A 20030-nucleotide genomic window follows, 5' to 3' on the forward strand; every position below is an offset into this window, starting at 1 on the left:
GTTTCCCTCTTTGTGTCCGTGTGGACTCAATGTTTAGTTCCCGCTTAAAAGTGAGAACAGGTGTAGGCCGGGCGCGGTGGCTCACGCTTGTAATCCCAGCACTTTGGGAGGCCGAGGCGGGCGGATCACGAGGTCAGGAGATCGAGACCATGGTGAAACCCCGTCTCTACTAAAAATACAAAAAATTAGCCAGGCGTGGTGGCGGGTGCCTGTAGTCCCAGCTACTCGGAGAGGCTGAGGCAGGAGAATGGCGTGAACCCGGGAGGTGGAGCTTGCAGTGAGCCGAGATTGAGCCACTGCACTCCAGCCTGGGCAACAGAGTGAGACTCCGTCTCAAAAACAAACAAACAAACAAACAAACAAAAAACCAAACAAAAGTGAGAACAGGTGGTATTTGGTTTTCTGTTCCTGCATTAATTCACTTAGGATAATGTTCTCTAGCTCCATTCATGTTGCTGCAAAGGACATGATTTCATTATTTTTTATAATTGCATAGTATTCCATGGACTATGTGTACTACATTTTATTATCCAGTCCACCATTGATGCGCATCTGGGTCGATCCCATGTCTTTTCTAATGTGAAAAGTGCTGCAGTGAACATACATGTGCGTGTATCTTTATGGTAGAATGATTTGTATTTCTTTGAGTTTATACCCAGTAATGGGATTGCTGGGTTGAATGGTGGTAGTTCTAAGTTCTTTGAGAAATTTCCCAAGCTGCTTTCCACAGAGGCCGAACTAATTTACATTCCCACCAGCGGCGTATAAGTGTTCCGTTTGCTCTGCAACCTTGGCAACATCTGTTTGTTTTTTTTTACTTTTTAATAACAGCCATTCTGACTGGCATAAGATGGTATCTTATTGTGGTTTTGACATGCATTTCTCTAGTGATTAGTGATGTTGAGCATTTTCTCATATGCTTGTTGGCCACATATTTGTCTTCTTTTGAGAAATGTCTATTTGTGTTATTTGCCCATTTTTTTTAAATGGAGTTGTTTGTTTTTTGCTTGTTGATTTGTTTTAGCTCCTTATAGATTCTGGATATTAGACTTTGGTTAGATGCATAGTTTGCAAATATTTTCTCCCATTCTGAAGGTTTACTCTGTTGATAGTTTCTTTTGCTGTGCAGAAGCTCTTTAGTTTAATTAGGTCTCACTTGTCAATTTTTGTTGTTATTGTTGCAATTGCTTTTGAAATCTTCATGAAATCTTTGCCAAGAGCCATGCCCGTAATAGTATTTCCTAGGTTTTCTTCTACGGTGTTTATAGTTCTGGAGTTTGTTTAAATCTTTAATGCATCTTGAGTTGATATTTGTATATGGTAAAAGGAAGGGTTCTACTTTCAATCTTCATATGGCTAGCCACTCATTCTAGCACCATTTATTGAATAAAGAATAGTTTTCTCATTGCTTGTTATTGTTGACTTTGTTGAAGATGAGATGGTTGTAGGCATGTGGCTTTATTTCTGAGTTCTCTAACCTGTTCCATTGGTCTATGTGTCTGTTTTGGTACCAGTACCATGTGTTTTGGCTACTGCAACCTTGTAGTATAGTTTGAAGTTGAGTAGTGTGATGCCTCTGGCTTTATTCTTTTTGCTTAGGAATTCTTTGGCTATTCAGGCTCTTTTTGGTCCCATATGAATTTTAGAATAGTTTTTTTTTTTAATTCTGTGAAAAATGACTTTAGTAGTTAGGAATAGCATTGAATTTATAAGTTTCTTTGGGCAGTACAGCTATTTTAACAATATTGAGTCTTCCTATCCATGAGCATGGAATGTTTTTCCATTTGTTTGTGTCATCTTTGATTTCTTTCAGCAGTATTTTGTAATTCTAATTGTAGAGATCTTTAACCTCCCTAGTTAGCTGTATTCCTAAGGATTTTATTCTTTTTGTTGCAAATGGGATTGCGTCCTTGATTTAGCTCTCATCTTGGACATTATTGATTCTACAACTGTTATTGATTTTTGTACATTGATTTTTGTATCCTGAAACTTTGCTAAAGTTGTTTATCAAATCAAGTCTCTGCTTTGGGGCAGAGACTATGGGGTTTTCTATGCATAGAATTATATAATCTATGAAGAGAGTTAGTTTTACTTCCTCTCTTCCTGTTTGAATGCCTTTTACTTCTTCCTCTTGCCTGATTGCTCTGGCTAGGATTTCCAGTACTACGTTGAATAGGAGTGGCGAGAGTATGCACCGTTATATTGTTCTCGTTCCCAAGGGAGGATCCTGTGTTTGATCCAGTTGTTATTTCTCTTAATCTCCTCCAATCCCTGACAGTGTCTCACTCTTTCCTTTCTGCCATGACCTTGATACTTTTGAAGAGTACTGGTCAGTTATTTTGTAGAAGGTCCCTTCATATGGGTTTGTCTGATATTTTCTAATGGTTACAAAGCTATGTATTTTTGGAGCAAATACCACAGAGATGCTGCTGTGTCCTTCTAAGCACATCCTATCAATATGCATCCTGATGTCAATATGTGTTGTAACTGGTCATAGTAACTTTGATCACTTGGTGAAGGTGGTGTCTGCCAGGTTATTCCACTTTAAAGTTACCATCCTTTTTGTAGTTGGTAAGTATCTTGGAGTGATTCTTTGAGATGAGGCAAATATAGTTTTTCTTTAAACTTTCACTTGCTAATTTTAGCATTCATAAGTGCATCTTACCTGTCACAATTTTTGCTGTGATGTTTGTCTAATGGCAATTTTCTGTTTCTCTCTTTTCTTCTGTATTTATTAGAATTATTCTGTAAGGAAGAGCTGACCCTTCTCCTTCATTTATTTGATTACTAATATCACTATAGACACATGTATTATCTTATGGGTTAAAATCTAATACTGTATTTTTTATTTTGCTCAAATTTTTCTAGCTTTGGCCATTAGGCCCTCTTTCAGGTTGTCTCTTGTTTTTTTTTTTTTTTTTCTGACAAGTCACTGTCTTTTTCTTTGAGTACATCCTTATTTTCTGATATCATAAGATATTCCAAGCTCATCTCATACATCTCTTCCCTCAATCCTGGAACCAATTACTTCTCTAAGGAGCCCTGGTTTATTTCATTGGAAAATGATGTTTAGAAACCAATATCTGGGTGCTAAGTGTGCTCATTGCTACTAGAGTGTCTTTGCTTCTGGGCCTCTAAACAGAGCTAGGAAGTATATGTATGCTAACCTATGCATATACATGCATCTGTTCTTCTGTATTTATCTGTGTCTTTGTATACATAAAATAGTCTCAGCTTACTAATACCTCTGATACCATTCTAACAACATGAGGTTTATTCTAACTTTTCATTTTTTCCTTATTTGTAATTTTTTTCTCCAACAATGATAAACCTGCCTTTCATCTACTATATGCTTATTTATTTGCTCAATTCTAACATACACATAAAACAATTTGAAATTGCTAACCCATACCTCTCTGAGAAACACATTCACCAACTAGATCGTAGCATTTCTGTACAGTTTTGTCTTTAGCCTTATAGTTTCTTTTTTTTTCCTTTTATTGAAGGAGTCTTGCTCTGTTGCCCAGGCTGGAGTGCAGTGGTGCAATCTCAGCTCACTGCAAGCTCTGCCTCCCGGGTTCACGCCATTCTCCTGCCTCAGCCTCCTGAGTAGCTGGGACTGTAGGCACCCGCCACCACACCCGGCTAATTTTTTGTATTTTTAGTAGAGACGGGGTTTCACTGTGTTAGCCTGGATGGTCTCAATTTCCTGACCTCATTATCTGCCCACCTCAGCCTCCCAAAGTGCTGGGATTACAGGCGTGAGCCACCGGGCCTGGCCTAGCCTTATAGTTTCTAATGAAGATACTGTTTTCCAAAGTTATTCAGGGTAGTTTTCTTCTTGCCTAGCAGCATGGTTATGTAACACGTATTTGTAATATAGCTAGGCTCATTTGTTACTGTTTATATTCAGTTTTGGATTCCTTGTACATCTTGTCTGGTTTTGTTTATTTTTTTCAGCAGGAGGAGGCCATTTGAAATAGTACTGTGGTTCTCAGATTAAGTGCTATATCAAAACAAAACAAAAACAAAATCCAGAAATTTCACTTCTTCCTCATTCCTGGCAAACCAACCCCTTGACCTCTTTTTTCCTACTCTGCTCTCATCACTGGTTACCAGGCTCTTTGGCTTTTGGTTTAAACCCCTCTTGCTTACTATTACTTTTTTTTTGTTTGTTTTAAAACAAATAAGCAGATACATGAGCAGCTATTTTCTTAGTCTCATTTATGGGTTGAATTGTGTCTCCCTCCCCATTCATATTTTGAACTCCTAGTCCCCAGTACCTTAGAATATGACCTTATTTGGAAATAGGGTCATTGCAGATGTAAGTAGTTGACGCTAGGGTAGGCCTTAATCTAATATGACTAGTGTCCTAATAAAAAAAAGGGGAAATTTGGGGCTGGAGTGTGGTGGCTCATGCCTGTAATCCCAGCACTTTGGGATGCTGAGGTGGGTGGATCACCTGAGGTCAGGAGTTCGAGACCAGCCTGACCAACATGGTGGAACTCCATCTCTACTAAAAATACAAAAAATTAGCTGGGCATGGTGGAGAATGCCTGTAATCCCAGCAACTCTGGAGGTTGGGGCAGGAGAATTGCTTGAACCTGGGAGGCAGAGGTTGCAGTGAGCTGAGATCGTGCCATTGCATTTCAGCCTGGGTGACAAGAATGAGACTCCATCTCAAAAAAAAAAAAAAAAGGTGGGGGGGCGGGGAAATTTGGACACGGAGACATGCACACAGGAAGAACACCATGTGAAGACGAAGGCAAAATCCAGAAATTTCACTTCCTCATTCCTGGCAAACCATCCCCTTGACCTCTTTTTCTCCTACCCCTCTCTCATCCCTGGTTACCCTGGTTTTGAGCTTGAAACTGACCCAATAGTCTTATAGACAGTACTTTGAGCTAAACATAGAAATTGACCCTTCTGGTTTTTTAAAGCTGGAAACTTATACTTGTTTTATTTGAGTTCCTTCCTTAAGAAAGGACCCTCAGGTCTCTCAAAAAGTATCAAAAAACTGAAACTCACCAGGTTACTGCATCCTGACTGTCAGACTCCAGACTCCTCATTTTTGTCCTTCACCCCTCCCGAATTCCTGCTTTCCCACAGATTGTTGCATTTCTTCCCTGCTATAAACCCCGAAGTTTAGCCTGTCAGGGAAATAGATTTGAGAGAAATCTCCCATCTCTTTGGCTGCAGCACCCGATAAAGCCTTCTTCTTTGGCAAAAATCACTGTCTCGGTCATTGGCTTTCTGTGCAGTGAGCAGCAGGACCTAGACTGAACCCCTGATACTTTGGTAACAAGATCAGAGTGACACCTCTGCAAGCCAAGGAATGCCACAGATTGCCAGTACACCACCAGAAGTCAGGAGAAAGGCATGGAACAGGTTCTCTCTCACAGCCCTCAGAAGGAACCAACACCTTAATCTCTGACTTCTGGCCTCCCAAACTGTGAGCCAGCAAAGCTTCGTTTATATTTTACAGCCACTCCCCATCCCTCACATTACTGCTTGAGCTCTGCTTCCTGTCAGATCAGTGGTGGCATTAGATTATTTATTTGTGATTTTGTTTGCAAATACAATTCTCATAGAAGCATTAGATACTCATCAGAGTGCAAACCCTATTGTGAATTTTGCATGCAAGGGATCTAGGTTGTGTGCTCCTTATGAGAATCTAATGCCTGATGATCTGTCACTGTCTCCCATGACCCCAGATGGGACTGTGTAGTTGCAGGGAAATGATCTCAGGGCTCCCACTGATTCTACATTATGGTGAGTTGTATAATTATCTCATTATATATTGAAATGTAATAATAATAAAAATAAAATACACAATAAATGTAATGCGTTTGAATCATCCTGAAACCATCTTCCCTGCCCCCAGTCTGTGGAGAAATGGTCTTCCACAAAACTGGTCCCTGGTGTCAAAAAGGTTGGGGACTGCTGGTTTAAACCAACCAGTTTGCAATATTTTGTTATAGTAGTTATAGCAAAAATGATACCCACCTTCTCTCTCTCTCTCTTTTTTTTTTTATGATGGGTAACATGTTATGGGTACTTTTTTGCTTTTTGCTTTTTTCTTCTTGACAGTATGTCCTGGAAATCATTCTGTATAGAGAGATCTTTAAAAAAAATAGCTGCATAGTACTCCACTGTATGGATGTACCATGGTTTATCCAGCTACTCTTTTGTGTATAAACATTTAGGTTGTTCCCAGTATTTTGCAATTACGAAACATGCTGCAATAAAGAGCTCATGCATACATACTTTCAGATTGTTGACAGTGTATCTACAAGGTAGCTTTCTAGAAGTGGGATTGCTGGGTAGAAAGGTAAATGTTTATGTTGCTTTATTAGGAATTGCCAAATTTCTCTCCAGATGGGTTGTACGAATTTGTACTCCCACCAGAAATGTACAAGGAGGCCTCTTTCCCCACAGCCTGACCAAAAGGATATGTTGTCATAATTTGAAATTTTTGTCAGTCTGATAGGTGAGAAATGGTGCCTAAGAATGTTTTAACTTGAATTTTTCTAATTATAGGTGAGTTTGAACATTTTAAAAATTTGTTCAGGGGTCAGTGTTAGAACTGTATGTGCCTGAATTGTCCATGGTTTTTCTTTCCCTTTTTTTTTACATATTGGATTCTAGACCTTTGCCCACAAATTCAAAGAGGTCTTCATATACTAGAGATATTAGTCTTTTGTCCATGGTATATTTTGTGAATATTTTCTCCCAGTTTGTCAGTTGACTTTACGTAACAAATATACCCTAAACAATTTTTTAAACTTTTCTGTATCCAATTCTGTGAAGCTTTTCTTTTATTGCCTCTTGATTGGAATCATAGGTAGAAAGCTTTTCCCCATACCAAGATTAGCCCTGTTTGACCTCGGTTTAGATTTCCAGATAGGCCATCAACAGTCTGGATTAGGTCATTGATTAGGAAATGGATTGTACCTCTCACTGTTTCATGGGAGTCATGCAGTGGTCTGGCCAGCCAAATGAAGCACACACCCAGTTGTTTATAAACAAATTTTATGATAGTCTTCTATTTGCATACCCAGTGGACAACTGCATATGATCCACAATTGCTCACTTAAGAGACTCCAACACGTTGCATGAAACCCCAAGGGAGCACAATTGCTTGAATTAAAAGGCACCTTTGGATTTTGATGTTAGAACATGTTCCTAGAGAGTGGATAAATGTGTTCTCTTCCATGCAGATGAGAAACTGAGGCAAAGGGAAGATTAGTTGACTTGAAACAGGGAGAATACAAGGATTTTTTTTTAAACTTTTAGTCTTTAAGTCTGGGTTCATAACCCTAAGAATATAGGTTGGGCTTTCCTTAATAAAGAAAAAAAAAAGGAATTTGATCTTGGCACTTGAAAGCCAGTATTCTTTAAAGCCCGTTTCAATCCTCTAACCATTTTCTGCTTCCTCCTTCATCAAATTAGGGAACCCAGACAGAGTTTCAGTGATTATATTGAGTGCATTAGGTCATTTGTACAGTTCATTCAGCCATCCTTATCAGGACTCACTATCTTGCAGGCAATTTTGTTTTAAACTGATGCCTGCACCTCATTCACATCCAGTAAAAATCTCTAGGGATGGAGCCCAGATATCAATATTAAACAACCACCACCAAAACTTCCCAGATGATTCTCATGTTCCCAGATTCTAATGTGTCTACAGATCACACAGGGATCCTGCCAACATGCAGATTAAACCTTGATAGGCCTGGGGGAAGACTTGAGATTCTGCCTGTCTAACAGGCTTTCAATGGAGGCAGGTGCTGCTGGTCCATATACTTCACTTTGAGTAGCAAGGCTAGACTTAGACCATACCGCAAAGCAAGTTCGTGGATGTGTTTGTTGAATGGCTTCAGTTGTTAGGACTGACAGAGTGGTTGACCTGAGGTGAGAGGACCTGTTCCCTGGAGCCATGTCTTTTTCACTGTGTGTGTGTGTGTGTGTGTGTGTGTGTGTGTGTGTGTGTGTGTGTTGAGACAGAGTCTCGCCTTGTTGCCCAGGCTGGAGTGCAATGGCGTGATCTCAGCTCACTGCAGCCTCTGCCTCCTGGGTTGAAGTGATTCTCTTGCCTCAGCCTCCTGAATAGCTGGAATTACAGGTGTGTACCACCACACCTGGCTAATTTTTTTGTATCTTTAATAGAGATGGGGTTTCACCATGTTGGCCAGGCTGATCTCGAACTCCTGACCTCATGATCCACCCGCCTCGGCCTCCCAAAGTGCTTGGATTACAGGCATAAGCCACTGCGCCCAGCCTTTCACTGTGTTTTATTTTATTTTGTATTTCAAAAGCTGAGGAAGGCCTTGCCCATGAGGTCTGGTGCTATGGCACAAATCCTTGAAATCCAACTCCATAGCAAGGTATAGCTCAACTGTGTAATACACACTGGTGCTTCAGCATGTGCTTTTCAGGGATGATAGATACCCTGTTCCCTTTTGTTGTCTCTCTCTGCAGAATGTGCCCTGTGATGAGCCATGTAATTGCAGGTTGGAAGATACCTTAAGTTATCCAGCCCACAGAACAGAGCACACGCTTAGACCCTCTGCAACACCCTCCATCCCCCTCATCAGCAACAAAAACAATGGAGGTTTCAACATGAAACAAACCTGGGGCTGCCCTATTTGATTTTTCAGGATAACCCAATGGCAGCCCCTTCAAACAGCCTGGGAGCTGTTCTGCTAGTTTTGATCCAAGGGGTGATTAGTGGTTAATGGGCCCTGAAAGACATCTTTCTTTATTACTGTTGCAGATCACTGTTGTCTTGATATTGATCTTTTCCAATTTTCTATTTTATCCTTTGAAATGCTCAGAACACAGCCTGGCAACGCATTGCCTGCAGCATTCACTTTGTTTAAAACTCATTTCCTTTTGCAATTAATGCAGGGTATATTTCATTGTTGTTATTTGGTTTGCTTTTCTTTTAGGCCAGAGGCCTGAAATAAATGAGGACATGTCATTTTAAAGGCAGGTGGCAGATAGATGAGAACTTAGTTTGAAAATAAGTTCAAAACTTCTTGATAAGATATCAGTACCAGGCTCAACCAGTATATTTACCAAGAAGTTGTCATTCTTGATATAGTAACACAGGAGAAAAAAAAGAAATGTCAGATTTGGGAGCTTCAGAAAGTTGATGTAACCAATCAGGTGAATGATAATTTTGTTGATGGGAATGTATATAATCTAAAGTATTTTTAGGAGGTCTGTATTTTTGTTCAGACAAGATGAGGTAAGTAATGTCATAGTTTGTTCAATGGGTAGTGTTCATACCTTTGATTGCTTTGCTCGCTTTGAGGCACCCACTGTTACTACTTATGCACTTTGAATGTGCTGGGAGCTGACAGAGGGGTGAATGAGAGGTCCCTGGGTTCTGGGGACTCTAGGTGTAGGGCAGGAGCACCCTAGTTAAGAAAGGAAGCCATGTGTCAGAAGTGGGGGAGGTTCTGAGGTTAGATCACAGGCAGCTGCATAAAATCAAAACATGACAGAGCTCAATGTCTTTGCAACAGGACCTGCCCAGCCCATGATGACTCCGGCACCAGAATACATAGCCTGTCTTCCATTTATTTACACTCCAGTTAGAGAAGTTGTCTTGTGTTTGGGGCCATGCAGTTCCAAAGGTACGTGTGTTGGAACTCTAGAATTATTCCCAGAGAGGGAAGTTGCCCACAGGACAAGGGTATGGGAGTGGCAGATTGGTGCATCTCCCCTAATGCTCCCTCTGAGGCCTGTTTGCAGCAATTGAACTGGCAGGAGGAATTTCCTGCAATATTTCATTGTTCTTTGTCTCATGAGTGAGTATATGTACATTTTGTTTGTTGCCCAGAGGGAGAGGTAAGTTATTTGACTTCTGTTGTGATTCTGCTGCAAAGCCAGGCAGGCTTTATAGATACACAAAGAAAGGTGTACCCAAAGGGTTAGGAGAGTTTAGGGAAGGAGGAGGAGAGATTCAGCCCCACCAGAAGGGGTTGGGGCAAGTCTCTTTGAGACAGTGAGCATGGGGATTGGGCCTTGGAGGACAAGTATGGCTTGGACAGGTATTGTGTGGGGAACTTGAGAACCAGGTGGAACAGCTTGAGAAGAGGCACCAAGGATGCTAAAGCTAGGCTTTGGGAAGTGGACGCAGAAAAGTGTGGGTGCATGCAGAAGATGACACTGTGTGACTTTCCAAAGGCCTTCCTGCCGTCTTGGGCAGTTTCCACTTTACTCCGGAGGCCGTATTAGAGTGAGGACACAGAATGATGGGATTCTGCTGGAGCGGTAGAGATGAGATGGGCTGTGAGTTGTGAGGCTGCTGTGGTGCACATCTGCTGTGGTGCATAATAGAATAGAATGGATACCGTGGGTGTTCAAAACAGTGTATTCAATATTATATCATTTGATATTTGAAAACCTCCCCCCAAAATAGATTGTTTTAATTATATGAACAACAGGAAGTAAAATGCTTATGCCCTTTTGGCTGGGCAAAAAGGCTCTGCTGAGGGAAGGGGGCTAAGTTTGAGATCAGAGAGAGGACCAGAGAGAAACGCTGTGTGGCTGTACCAGAGACTCCAGTGGGGCTGAAGAATGCAGAGAGATGACTGCTGCCTATGCAGCTGAGGTTGCACCCTAGGTCTGTTTGGTGGAGAGTTCTTAACCTGTATTTGTGTGTTGGACCCCCTTAGCAGACTCAGAATAATGTTCTTAAGTGCATGAAATAAAGTGCACAAGGTGACATGAGAAACTGGTTATATCCAAACAAAATTACCAAAAAAAATTAAAAGCACAATATGTGGGGCCGGGCGCGGTGGCTCACGCCTGTAATCTCAGCACTTTGGGAGGCTGAGGTGGGCGGATTGCCTGAGGTCAGGAGTTCAAGACTAGCCTGGCCAACATGGTGAAACCCTGTCTCCGCTAAAAATGTATAAAAAAATTAGCCGGGCGTGGTGGCACACACCTGTAATCCCAGCTACTCGGGAGGCCGAGGCAGGAGAATCACTTGAACCTGGGAGGCAGAGTTTGCAGTGAGCAGAGATCGCACCACTCTGCAGAGTGGCGGCAGAGTGAGACTTCATCTAAAAAAAAAAAAAAAACAACCACAATATATGTCATTTTATTGAAGACATTAAATAAGAGCTAGAGGCAGGTCAACTCATTCATGTAATTTTGGAATAGTGATGAGTACAAATGAAACGTGGATATCTGCAACAACTGTCGTGTGATATGAAGTAATTTAGATAGCTAATCTTACTAATATTGTCGTGGTTTGCTGCTTATTTTCATAATGCAGGAGATGCCAATTTTCTGTTAGGCATTGGGGAAGATACAGATGTAATATTTTTGTCATCCAAGTTCATGGACCCTCTGAATTCTGTGAACTCAGGTTAAGATCCCCTGGAATCCCTTAGCCAGCCTGCGCCTTTTCTAGACTTTGGAGGTTGGGAACAGGGACAGAAAAACAGTGGTCAGTGATCCCTGCTGACGGCATTACTCAGATAAATCAAGAGCAGTACTCAGACTCTTCTGGTCCATTATAAATCATGGGAAGATGGATTCAGCATAAGTTTGTGTGGGAGTGAGGGGAGGACCTGAGGGAGAAAGCTCTAGGTGACAAATGAAAGGAACTAGAGTTTAGGCAACTCATGGCAACCCCATAGACCCTAATGGCTGTGGGACAAGAAGATGTGGAGGTATGCCCTAATGCATGTAAAGTACGCTGTAAGGCATATGCGTTTATTATAAGGCTTCTCATAACATTTGCTATGGAGAAATAGTATCGGTGAAGCATTGCATCTCTGGATTTTTGAGATGTCATTGAAATATCGTTCGATGACAATGTTCTTATTTAGAAACCTCACCCACAGTCTATTTTGGGTGAAAAAACATTGTCCACAGCTTGAATGTAGTTAAAGTTTCTCCCGCTTAATAACCCGGCACTTCATTAAGGATATGAAAATATATCAAGAAGACACTACTTTTAAAAGTGTTTAGACTATAAAACTGTAATCTCTGCTGTTATGACAGGCGACCGTGGTCACCAGAGCCCTTTTCTGTTGACTTTCCTACACAGGATGGTCCTATGAGGCCTTATTCCAAGTGAGAATGATAATGGTCATTTCCTTGATAACCCAGGCACCAAACACAGTAGAGCCTGGGGCGACTTCAGCTGTTTTCTTAGGAGAGAATTTCAAGTGGGCCACATTGTTGGGCGGTGAAATCAGACTCGTTTTCCTTTTTTTTTTTTCTGACAGCTTGAGGCTCAGCACAAGGTAGTGATATTTAAACATGTGAATTTGCTGGAATTCAAAGGCTATCTGAAAGTATTACGACTATGACTAAAGACGTCAGAATGTAGTGTGAGGAAAATGTGTCACGGTGCTTACAAATAATTGTATTTACCCCCTTTTGGTCTGGAGAGGAGATGGCATGAAAGATCCGTGTGCATCGGTGCTGCATCTTAGCAGACAGCCTCATAAATCAGACTCTTCCTGTGGCTGTTGCCTAGCCCTTGAAAACAGAGCCCCAAACGATACAAATTGTAACCGTCTTGTGCAGAAATTGCAAGTTCTTTGTGAACCGCACCCTTTCTGTTGTGTTCTCCCTCCTCTTTGGGAGTCTAAAGAGCAGAATTACTGGCATTCTTGTTAAGAACCAGCTGGGACCTAAATTGTTGAGCTGGATGCTGCTTTCAGTGGTTTCGTGATGAAACTTACAAAGTTCCTGCGCTCTGAGATAGTTGAGTATTTGCTTCCTGACGTGGCTGCAACAAATTTCCACAAACTCGGTGGCTTAACACAGTATAATTTTATGTCTCACGGTTTTGGAAAAGAGCAGAAGTCTGAAATTAAGGTGTTGGCAGGGTTGGTTCTTTCTGGAGGATCTGAGGGAGAATCCATTCCTGGCCTCCCTCATGGGATTCTGGTGTTTTTTGGCTTGTGGCAACTTAACTCCAACCTCTGCGTCCACCATCATGTCATTCTTTACATGGCCTTCTCCCCTGTGTCTGTGTCTGTGTGGGACAATCTCCCTCCCCTTTTGCTTGTAGGGACACTAGTGTCTGCATTTAGGACTCACCTAAATCTAGGATGATCTTATCTAGAGATCCTTAATTAGAGCTGCAAAGACTGATTTCCAAATAAGGTCATATTCATAGGTACCAGGGGTTACTAGGGGTTAGGTCTTGGAACATATTTTGGTGGGGGGAATACTATTGAACCCACTTATAAGCACCCCACAAAGAAGAGGCAGTAAGGTATGGGGCAAGGAGCATGGATTTGGAATTAGAGCAACCGATCTGAATCCTAGCTCTGCCACCGTGAGGCTCTGCGAATTATTTACCCTTCCCAGCTACCATGTTTTCATCTATGACTCGAAGATAGGAGGCTGAACCTATAGGTTTTTGTATGATTAAGGAAGAAGAGGTAAAGCATGTGCCTAGTACAGAGCCTGGGACATAAGGGAGCCCAATAAATGGTAGCTAGTCTTACTGTTTTCAAGGCCAGATACAGTGTGGGGCAGCCAGGGTTTGGTCTTCTCTGTCCTCACGTGAAGGTACTGTGTTTTGACTTGATATGGCTACGATTTGGGTGTGTCCAGTAGGTTATAAAATGGAACCACTCTGTGTCACCTGGATGAGGAGACTCCTTCCCTCTCTGTTATTGCTGTCCCTTCTGGTGCCTTAGGGGTGGAGCTGACCTCGATCGTGCTCTGTCCTTGGCCACAGCAGTGCCTGAGGCTTGTGCTGATGTAGATCTAAGTCTGGAGATGGTCACACATGCACACACCCACACACACACACACACACACACACACACACACACACAAAGAACATGTACTCTAAGGTACAGGCAGGAAGGTACAGGTCAGTGTCAGTATGCTAAAACTCAAATCATCAGTTTTGGCCAACTTTCTATAGTATCCTCATGAGTAAAATACTAAAGTTCCAGTCAACAGCTTAACCTATTTAGTTATAGCTCAGGGTGGATGGAAGGGATGAGTGATTTTGTAGTTAACATCCTGAGAGGATCAGTGAGATTTTGCCAGCATTACCAGCGGTGCCACCTGGACAAATGATTTAACTTCTCTATACCTCAGTTTCCCCATCCCTGATAGAGGGACAGTTATAGGACCTTCCCCATCTGATATGTGGCTTACATGGTTAATGAAGGTAAAAAGCACTGGGCTAAGGCCTGGCACGTAGCAAGGGCTCTCCATGTGCCAGTGAATGTTGTTAATATTGCTGTTACCATGATTATTCTCCCGGGTGTCAGGACCATGGAGATCTTTGCATCTTTGGAGGGAGGATTTCTTTGGTTTTAAAAAGTGAAACCAAGGTTTTGTGTTTTCTCAAACGCCTTTCCCATAAGCCACTTATTCTGTGGGTTGAGCATCTTCAGAATGGATGATGGGGCTTTCTAGACTAGTTTCCAGGTAGAGGGGATAGGCTGGGGTAAATAGGGTAATTGTGAAATTTGGGGCTGAGGTGACTAGAAAGTAGAAATTATAATCAGTAGAGCTATTCCTTTTGCTTTAGAATGGAAGACAGCAGCATTTAACTTTTAAAACTGAGCTTTAGTTTAAGCTTTAAAACACTCAGACTTTATTATTCTTTTCAACAGAAATAAGAGCACAGAAAAAAACAAAACAGTCACCTACATACCAACATCAAAAGTAATCATGATCAACTTTGGGAGGCAGAGGCGGGTGGATCACCTGAGGTTAGGAGTTCGAGACTAGCCTGGCTAACATGATGAAACCCTGTCTCTACTAAAAATAAAAAAAATTAGCTGGGCGTGGTGGCGGGTGCCGGTAATCATAGCTACTTAGGGGGCTGAGGCAGGAGAATCACTTGAGCCTGGGAGGTGGAGGGTGCAGTGAGCCAAGATCGCCGAGGTCACGCCACTGCACTCCAGCTTGAGCAACAAGAGTGAAACTCTATCTTAAAAAAGAAGAAAAAGGCCGGACGTGGTGGCTCACACCTGTAATCCCAGCACTTTGGGAGGCCGAGGAAGGCGGATCATGAAGTCAGGAGGTCGAGACCATCCAGGCTAACACAGTGAAACCCCGTCTCTACTAAAAATACAAAAAATTAGCTGGGTGTGGTGGCACGCGCCTGTAGTCCCAGCTACTCGGGAGGCTGAGGCAGGAGAATCGCTTGAACCAGGGAGGCAGAGGTTGCAGTGAGCTGAGATCACACCATTGCACTCTAGCCTGGGCGACAGAGCAAGACTCTGTCTCAAAAAAAAAAAAAAAAAAAGAAAAAAGGTAATCATGATCAAATTAGTTTCTGATCCCATTAAAGGGAAATAAAAAACAACATACTACAGATATAGCTGAAGTTCAATCCTTTATCTACCCTTTCACGGTCAGCATGCTATGTCAATACCAGGTAGTTCTTTAACTATTAATACTATCACTATTATTCGCCTCCAGGCTACAGTTCTACCTCTTGGACTTGATATACATCATTCTTGTGTATGTTTCTTTTTTTTTTTTTTTTTTTTTTTTTGAGACGGAGTCTCGTTCTGTCGCCCAGGCTGGAGTGCAGTGGCGCAATCTCGGCTCACTGCAAGCTCCGCCTCCCAGGTTCACGCCATTCTCCTGCCTCAGCCTCCCGAGTAGCTGGGACTACAGGCACCTGCCACCTCGCCCGGCCAATTTTTTGTATTTTTAGTAGAGACGGGGTTTCAGCGTGGTCTCGAGCTCCTGACCTCGTGATCCGCCCACCTTGGCCTCCCAAAGTGCTGGGATTACAAGCGTGAGCCACCGCGCCCGGCCTCTTGTGTATGTTTCTAACTGTACGTGTCTATGTATCCACAAGCAATAAGTATTCATGTGTTTTTAAACTTTACATGAATGATGTTGCTATATATAAGTCTAGTTCATTCATTTTACTTGCTAAATGGAATTCTATGATATGACTAAAATATAGTCCGTATTTACCCACATACCTTCTAAGCCCCATAATCCAAAATCCAATTGGTATGACTTTTGAATGTTTTCTTATTTATTGCTAAGATGCTAAATACCCCCACATGCTTTGTTAAATTCTTCCAGTGTTTGAGGCACAGCTTGGTTTTGTTTTCCTTTGCTCAGAGCTGTGATGAGCAGCTTCGTACACTGCACGTGGTGGTGCATGTGTGTGAAACTGTCTATAGAAGCGGGATACTTGGAGTGTGGGATGCGCAAGGGAGAACATCTTCAACTTTATTAGGTGTTGACAAGTTGTCCTTTAAAATGGTTTTGCCATGTTTCTTCCTTTAGACCAAGAGCGTGGTGGCATTCAAAAACAACCTTACAACCTGGGCAATATAGTGAGACCCTGTCTCTAAAAAATAAAAATAAAAAAATTAGCCAGGTTTAAGTAGTGCATACCTGTAACGCCTGTAGTTCCAGCTGCTTGGGAGGCTGAGGCAGGAGAATTGCCTGAGCCTGGGAGGTAAAGGCTGCAGTGAACCGTGATCGCACCACTGCACTCCAGCGTGGGTGACGGAGCGAGACCCTATGTCAAAAACCAAAAGCCAAAAACAACCTTAAATATTTTTGTGAAATGAGTTGGTGAGACAAGCATTTAGCAAAATTTGAACAGAAACATTACAAATCTCACATTTTTGAATTTCAAATAACATCTGAACTTACTGCCAAATGTAATGTATGCCCCTAGTTTTATACCATAGCTTTAATTTTGCTAGGCCTATAATAAAAATCTCCAAATTAGTATGAGTTTTTGAATGTGTTTTTCATTTCTTTCTAAAATGCTAAATACCCCACATACTTTATTAAATTCTTCCAGTGTTTGACTTCAAAGAGAGAAGTGCTTCGTATTAATAAAACAAATCCAGACTATTGCAAAGAGTTTAATCTTTTACAGCAAAGCTGGAGGAAGGGGAATAGTATACAGAGCCCAGCTAGGTGGAAGACATTTCAAAGATGGCCAGATATTGTTTCTCCTTTTCAGCAATTTATAATCTATTTGTGGGTAATAGACTATTTGACATAAAATGATTAAGCAACAGCTTCATAGCAATGTATTAACAAGTACATGGGAGGCATGTTTTCTATATTTTATGATATAGAGGAAATAAGAAATAAGAAAGGTAGAGCAGAGTAGAGTTAGCTTGAAAGGGTCTTGTGGGAAATTAATAGCCATAGAAGGAAACTCATATAGTATAATAGGAAATGCCATTTATTATCTTCACCTTCATTGATTAATAGGTTCTGGTGATGTTGAATGATTCTAAACCTGTACGTTCTTGAAGGAAGGAAATAGAGCATTGCTGGTGTTGACTACATTTCAGGGTGACTCTTACCTTCTTTCACTTAGTGGAACCAATGGGCTGGCTATAACCAGAACTTTTTTTTTTTTTTTTGAGACAGAGTCTTGCTCTGTCGCCCAGGCTGGAGTGCAGTGGTGCGGTCTTGGCTCACTGCAACCTCTGACTCCCAGGTTCAAGCGATTCTCCAGCCTCAGCCACCCGAGTAGCTGGGATTACAGGTGTATGCCACCACGTCCAGCTATTTTTTTTTTTGTATTTTTAGTAGAGACGGGGTTTCACCATGTTAGCCAGGATGGTCTTCATCTCCTGACCTCGTGATCCGCCTGCCTCGGCCTCCCAAAGTGCTGGGATTACAGGTGTGAGCCACTGTGCCTGGCCTATAGCCAGAACTTTTAACTCCCCTTTCCACCCTGGGGACCAAACTTCCTGCTAGTGAGTTACTGCTGGGGCATCTGAGCCCATCATCAAGACTGTGTGCAAACCTGAAAGGGTTTCCTGCAGCTCATGTTTTCAACAGTCTTAGGCAACCCATGGGAAGCTCAACTGTCACTTACAATTGGGAAGCAAAGCCACCTTTGCCAGCGGAAGATGGCCAATGGGCCAAGAAGTAAAGTGAAGCCAAGTGGTCTATGGCTGCAACAAGTTTGGGCTTCGGTGGTGCCTATACTCAGGGATATTTCGGGGATGGAACTGTGGCCCTAAGATGTTTATAGGATTTCTTCCAGAAGGAGAACAAGTGTTTTTGCTGGCAAGTTCATGTTTCAGGGTGATAAGTGATGAGTTTCACATCATATTTTGCTTTCCAGTATTTTTGCCACATCATGCCATTTCTGCAATTGAATCTCTTCATTGTTTTTCCAGTACTCGTAAAGCGTCAGCACTATTTGACATTTTCAGCCAGAGAATTCTTTGCTGGGATGGGGGTCTGTTCTGCATGTCGTAGGATGTTTAGCAGCATCCCTGGTCTCTACCCAACTAGATATCAGTGGCACCAACACCCCCCAATTATTATAAAAGAAAATGTCTCCAGACATTGCCAAATGACTCCTGGGGGGCAAAATTGCTCCCCAGTGAGAACCACTGACTTAAGAGTAATTTCTGTAGTCCTTTCCACAGCCAACAAAGCCTTTAGCTTCCTCTTTGACTTTTCTTCCAGCTGTCTCTCCTGGTTCATTACATCCCTCTGTTCTTTGAGCCAAGCTCATTCCCTTCTTAGTGTTTCTGCTCAAGGCAAACAGCTCGGCCTGGAAGGCCCTTTGCTCAGATCTTTGCACGGCTGATGGTCTCCTCCTTATCCTTTAGGCTCATGCCAAAGACCTTCCCTGCTCTTGCTTGCTATCTAAAGCCACCTACCTTACTAGTATTGTCTGTCTGTCTGCCTTTCTTTCTTTCTTTCTTTCTTTCTTTCTTTCTTTCTTTCTTTCTGGGTCTTCTTATTTATTTCCTTTATCATGCTTATTCTTACTAGAATAATCTAGTGTATTCCTCTGTTTTCTTGTTTATTTTCTGTCTCTTACTATAGTAAATTTAAGTAATTTACCATATAGGAGTAAGCTTCTGAGAATAGAAACCATGTCTATTTTTCTTTTTACTATATCTGAAGTCTTACACCTTATTGGCACTCAATACATTTCAGTTGAATGGAATTATGAAAAAAATGTTGGCTAAAGTAGACCACGTAACAACATCTTATACCAGGTTGAGACTTCACTGAAGGATGGTGCTGAAAATAGACCACTGATTGAATGGGGCAGACTCACCTGGATGATTTTTAGGTAGTGACTTGAAGATTTTACAAAGCCCTAAATTCCAGCATACCGTGTGTGTGTGTGTGTGTGTGTGTGTGTGTGTGTGTCGCCATAGCTCATCGGTTTTTGTGATCATGCCAGTAGATCTCTAACATACTGTAGTCCTTCTGGGAGTCAGAGGTCACTCATGAAGCCCAACTCAACCTCCACTGGTGAAAGATTTGCATGTGGGGCAGGTTCCAATTCCTTCCCAAGCTCGCCTTTCTCACTGATTCTTTTCTGCAGGTAATTCCCTAAATGAACTTAAAGCGTATAATGCAAAGAGCAACAGAGTTGTTTTTGTCTGCTGAGCTCTTAGCAGTTCCAACACAGTCAGCATTTAGAGGCTGTGGTGCAGGCTCTCATTGTCAGAGAATGCTCATTAGTTTCAGGTTGAGGTGCAGAAGTGGGAAGGAGAGTCACGTGAATAAAAGCAGCAAAAATGAAACTGCAGCATGGGGCGGTGAAAGAGTTGGATTTTATTTTGTTTTCACACATTAGGTTCTGCTTATAGCAGACAAGTACCAGTGAAAATGCTCTGAAAAGAGGCTTTGTGTAGGAGCTGGACGTTGCTCCATCAGATTTGTCATTTCAGGAATGTCGCCAGATGTATTGACTTACTAGCAATTGCTTTGGTGCCATCTGGCCTCAGGGAGGCCGTGTTCGGGATGGAAAAAGCTGAACAGAAGAAATGAAATTTGTTCATCATGCCATTACTCTTGCTGGTTGTTTAAAGAAGGGAAAAAATGTAACTTCTTGGTGGGGGGTTGGGATGCCATTTGAAAATAGAAGGTTTTCAGGAGTAAGAGTTCCAGAACTCCGAAGTCAGTCGTGATGTTTACATAGAGGCTTGAAGGCCAGCCCCCTGCTGTCATATTGTGTATATATATTTTGTTCAATGTAAAACTCTTTGAGACCCTACTGTTCTGCATGGAAAAAAGTTAACCCCTTGGATCCTGGCCAC

General features: G+C 42.0%; 1 protein-coding gene across 1 annotated transcript in view; it reads right to left on the minus strand.

Annotated features, from left to right (window-relative positions):
• Positions 1-20030, minus strand: part of LOC115832529 (putative uncharacterized protein encoded by LINC00269) — an 87847-nt gene that overhangs the window by 43047 nt on the left and 24770 nt on the right. The window contains exon 4 of the mRNA XM_030804182.1: positions 15180-15230. Coding sequence (XP_030660042.1) covers positions 15180-15230 — 51 coding nt within the window. The remainder of the gene's footprint in view (positions 1-15179; positions 15231-20030) is intronic.

The sequence above is a fragment of the Nomascus leucogenys genome, chromosome 3 (genome assembly GCF_006542625.1).
Source record: "Nomascus leucogenys isolate Asia chromosome 3, Asia_NLE_v1, whole genome shotgun sequence".
Classification (NCBI taxonomy): Eukaryota; Metazoa; Chordata; class Mammalia; order Primates; family Hylobatidae; genus Nomascus; species Nomascus leucogenys.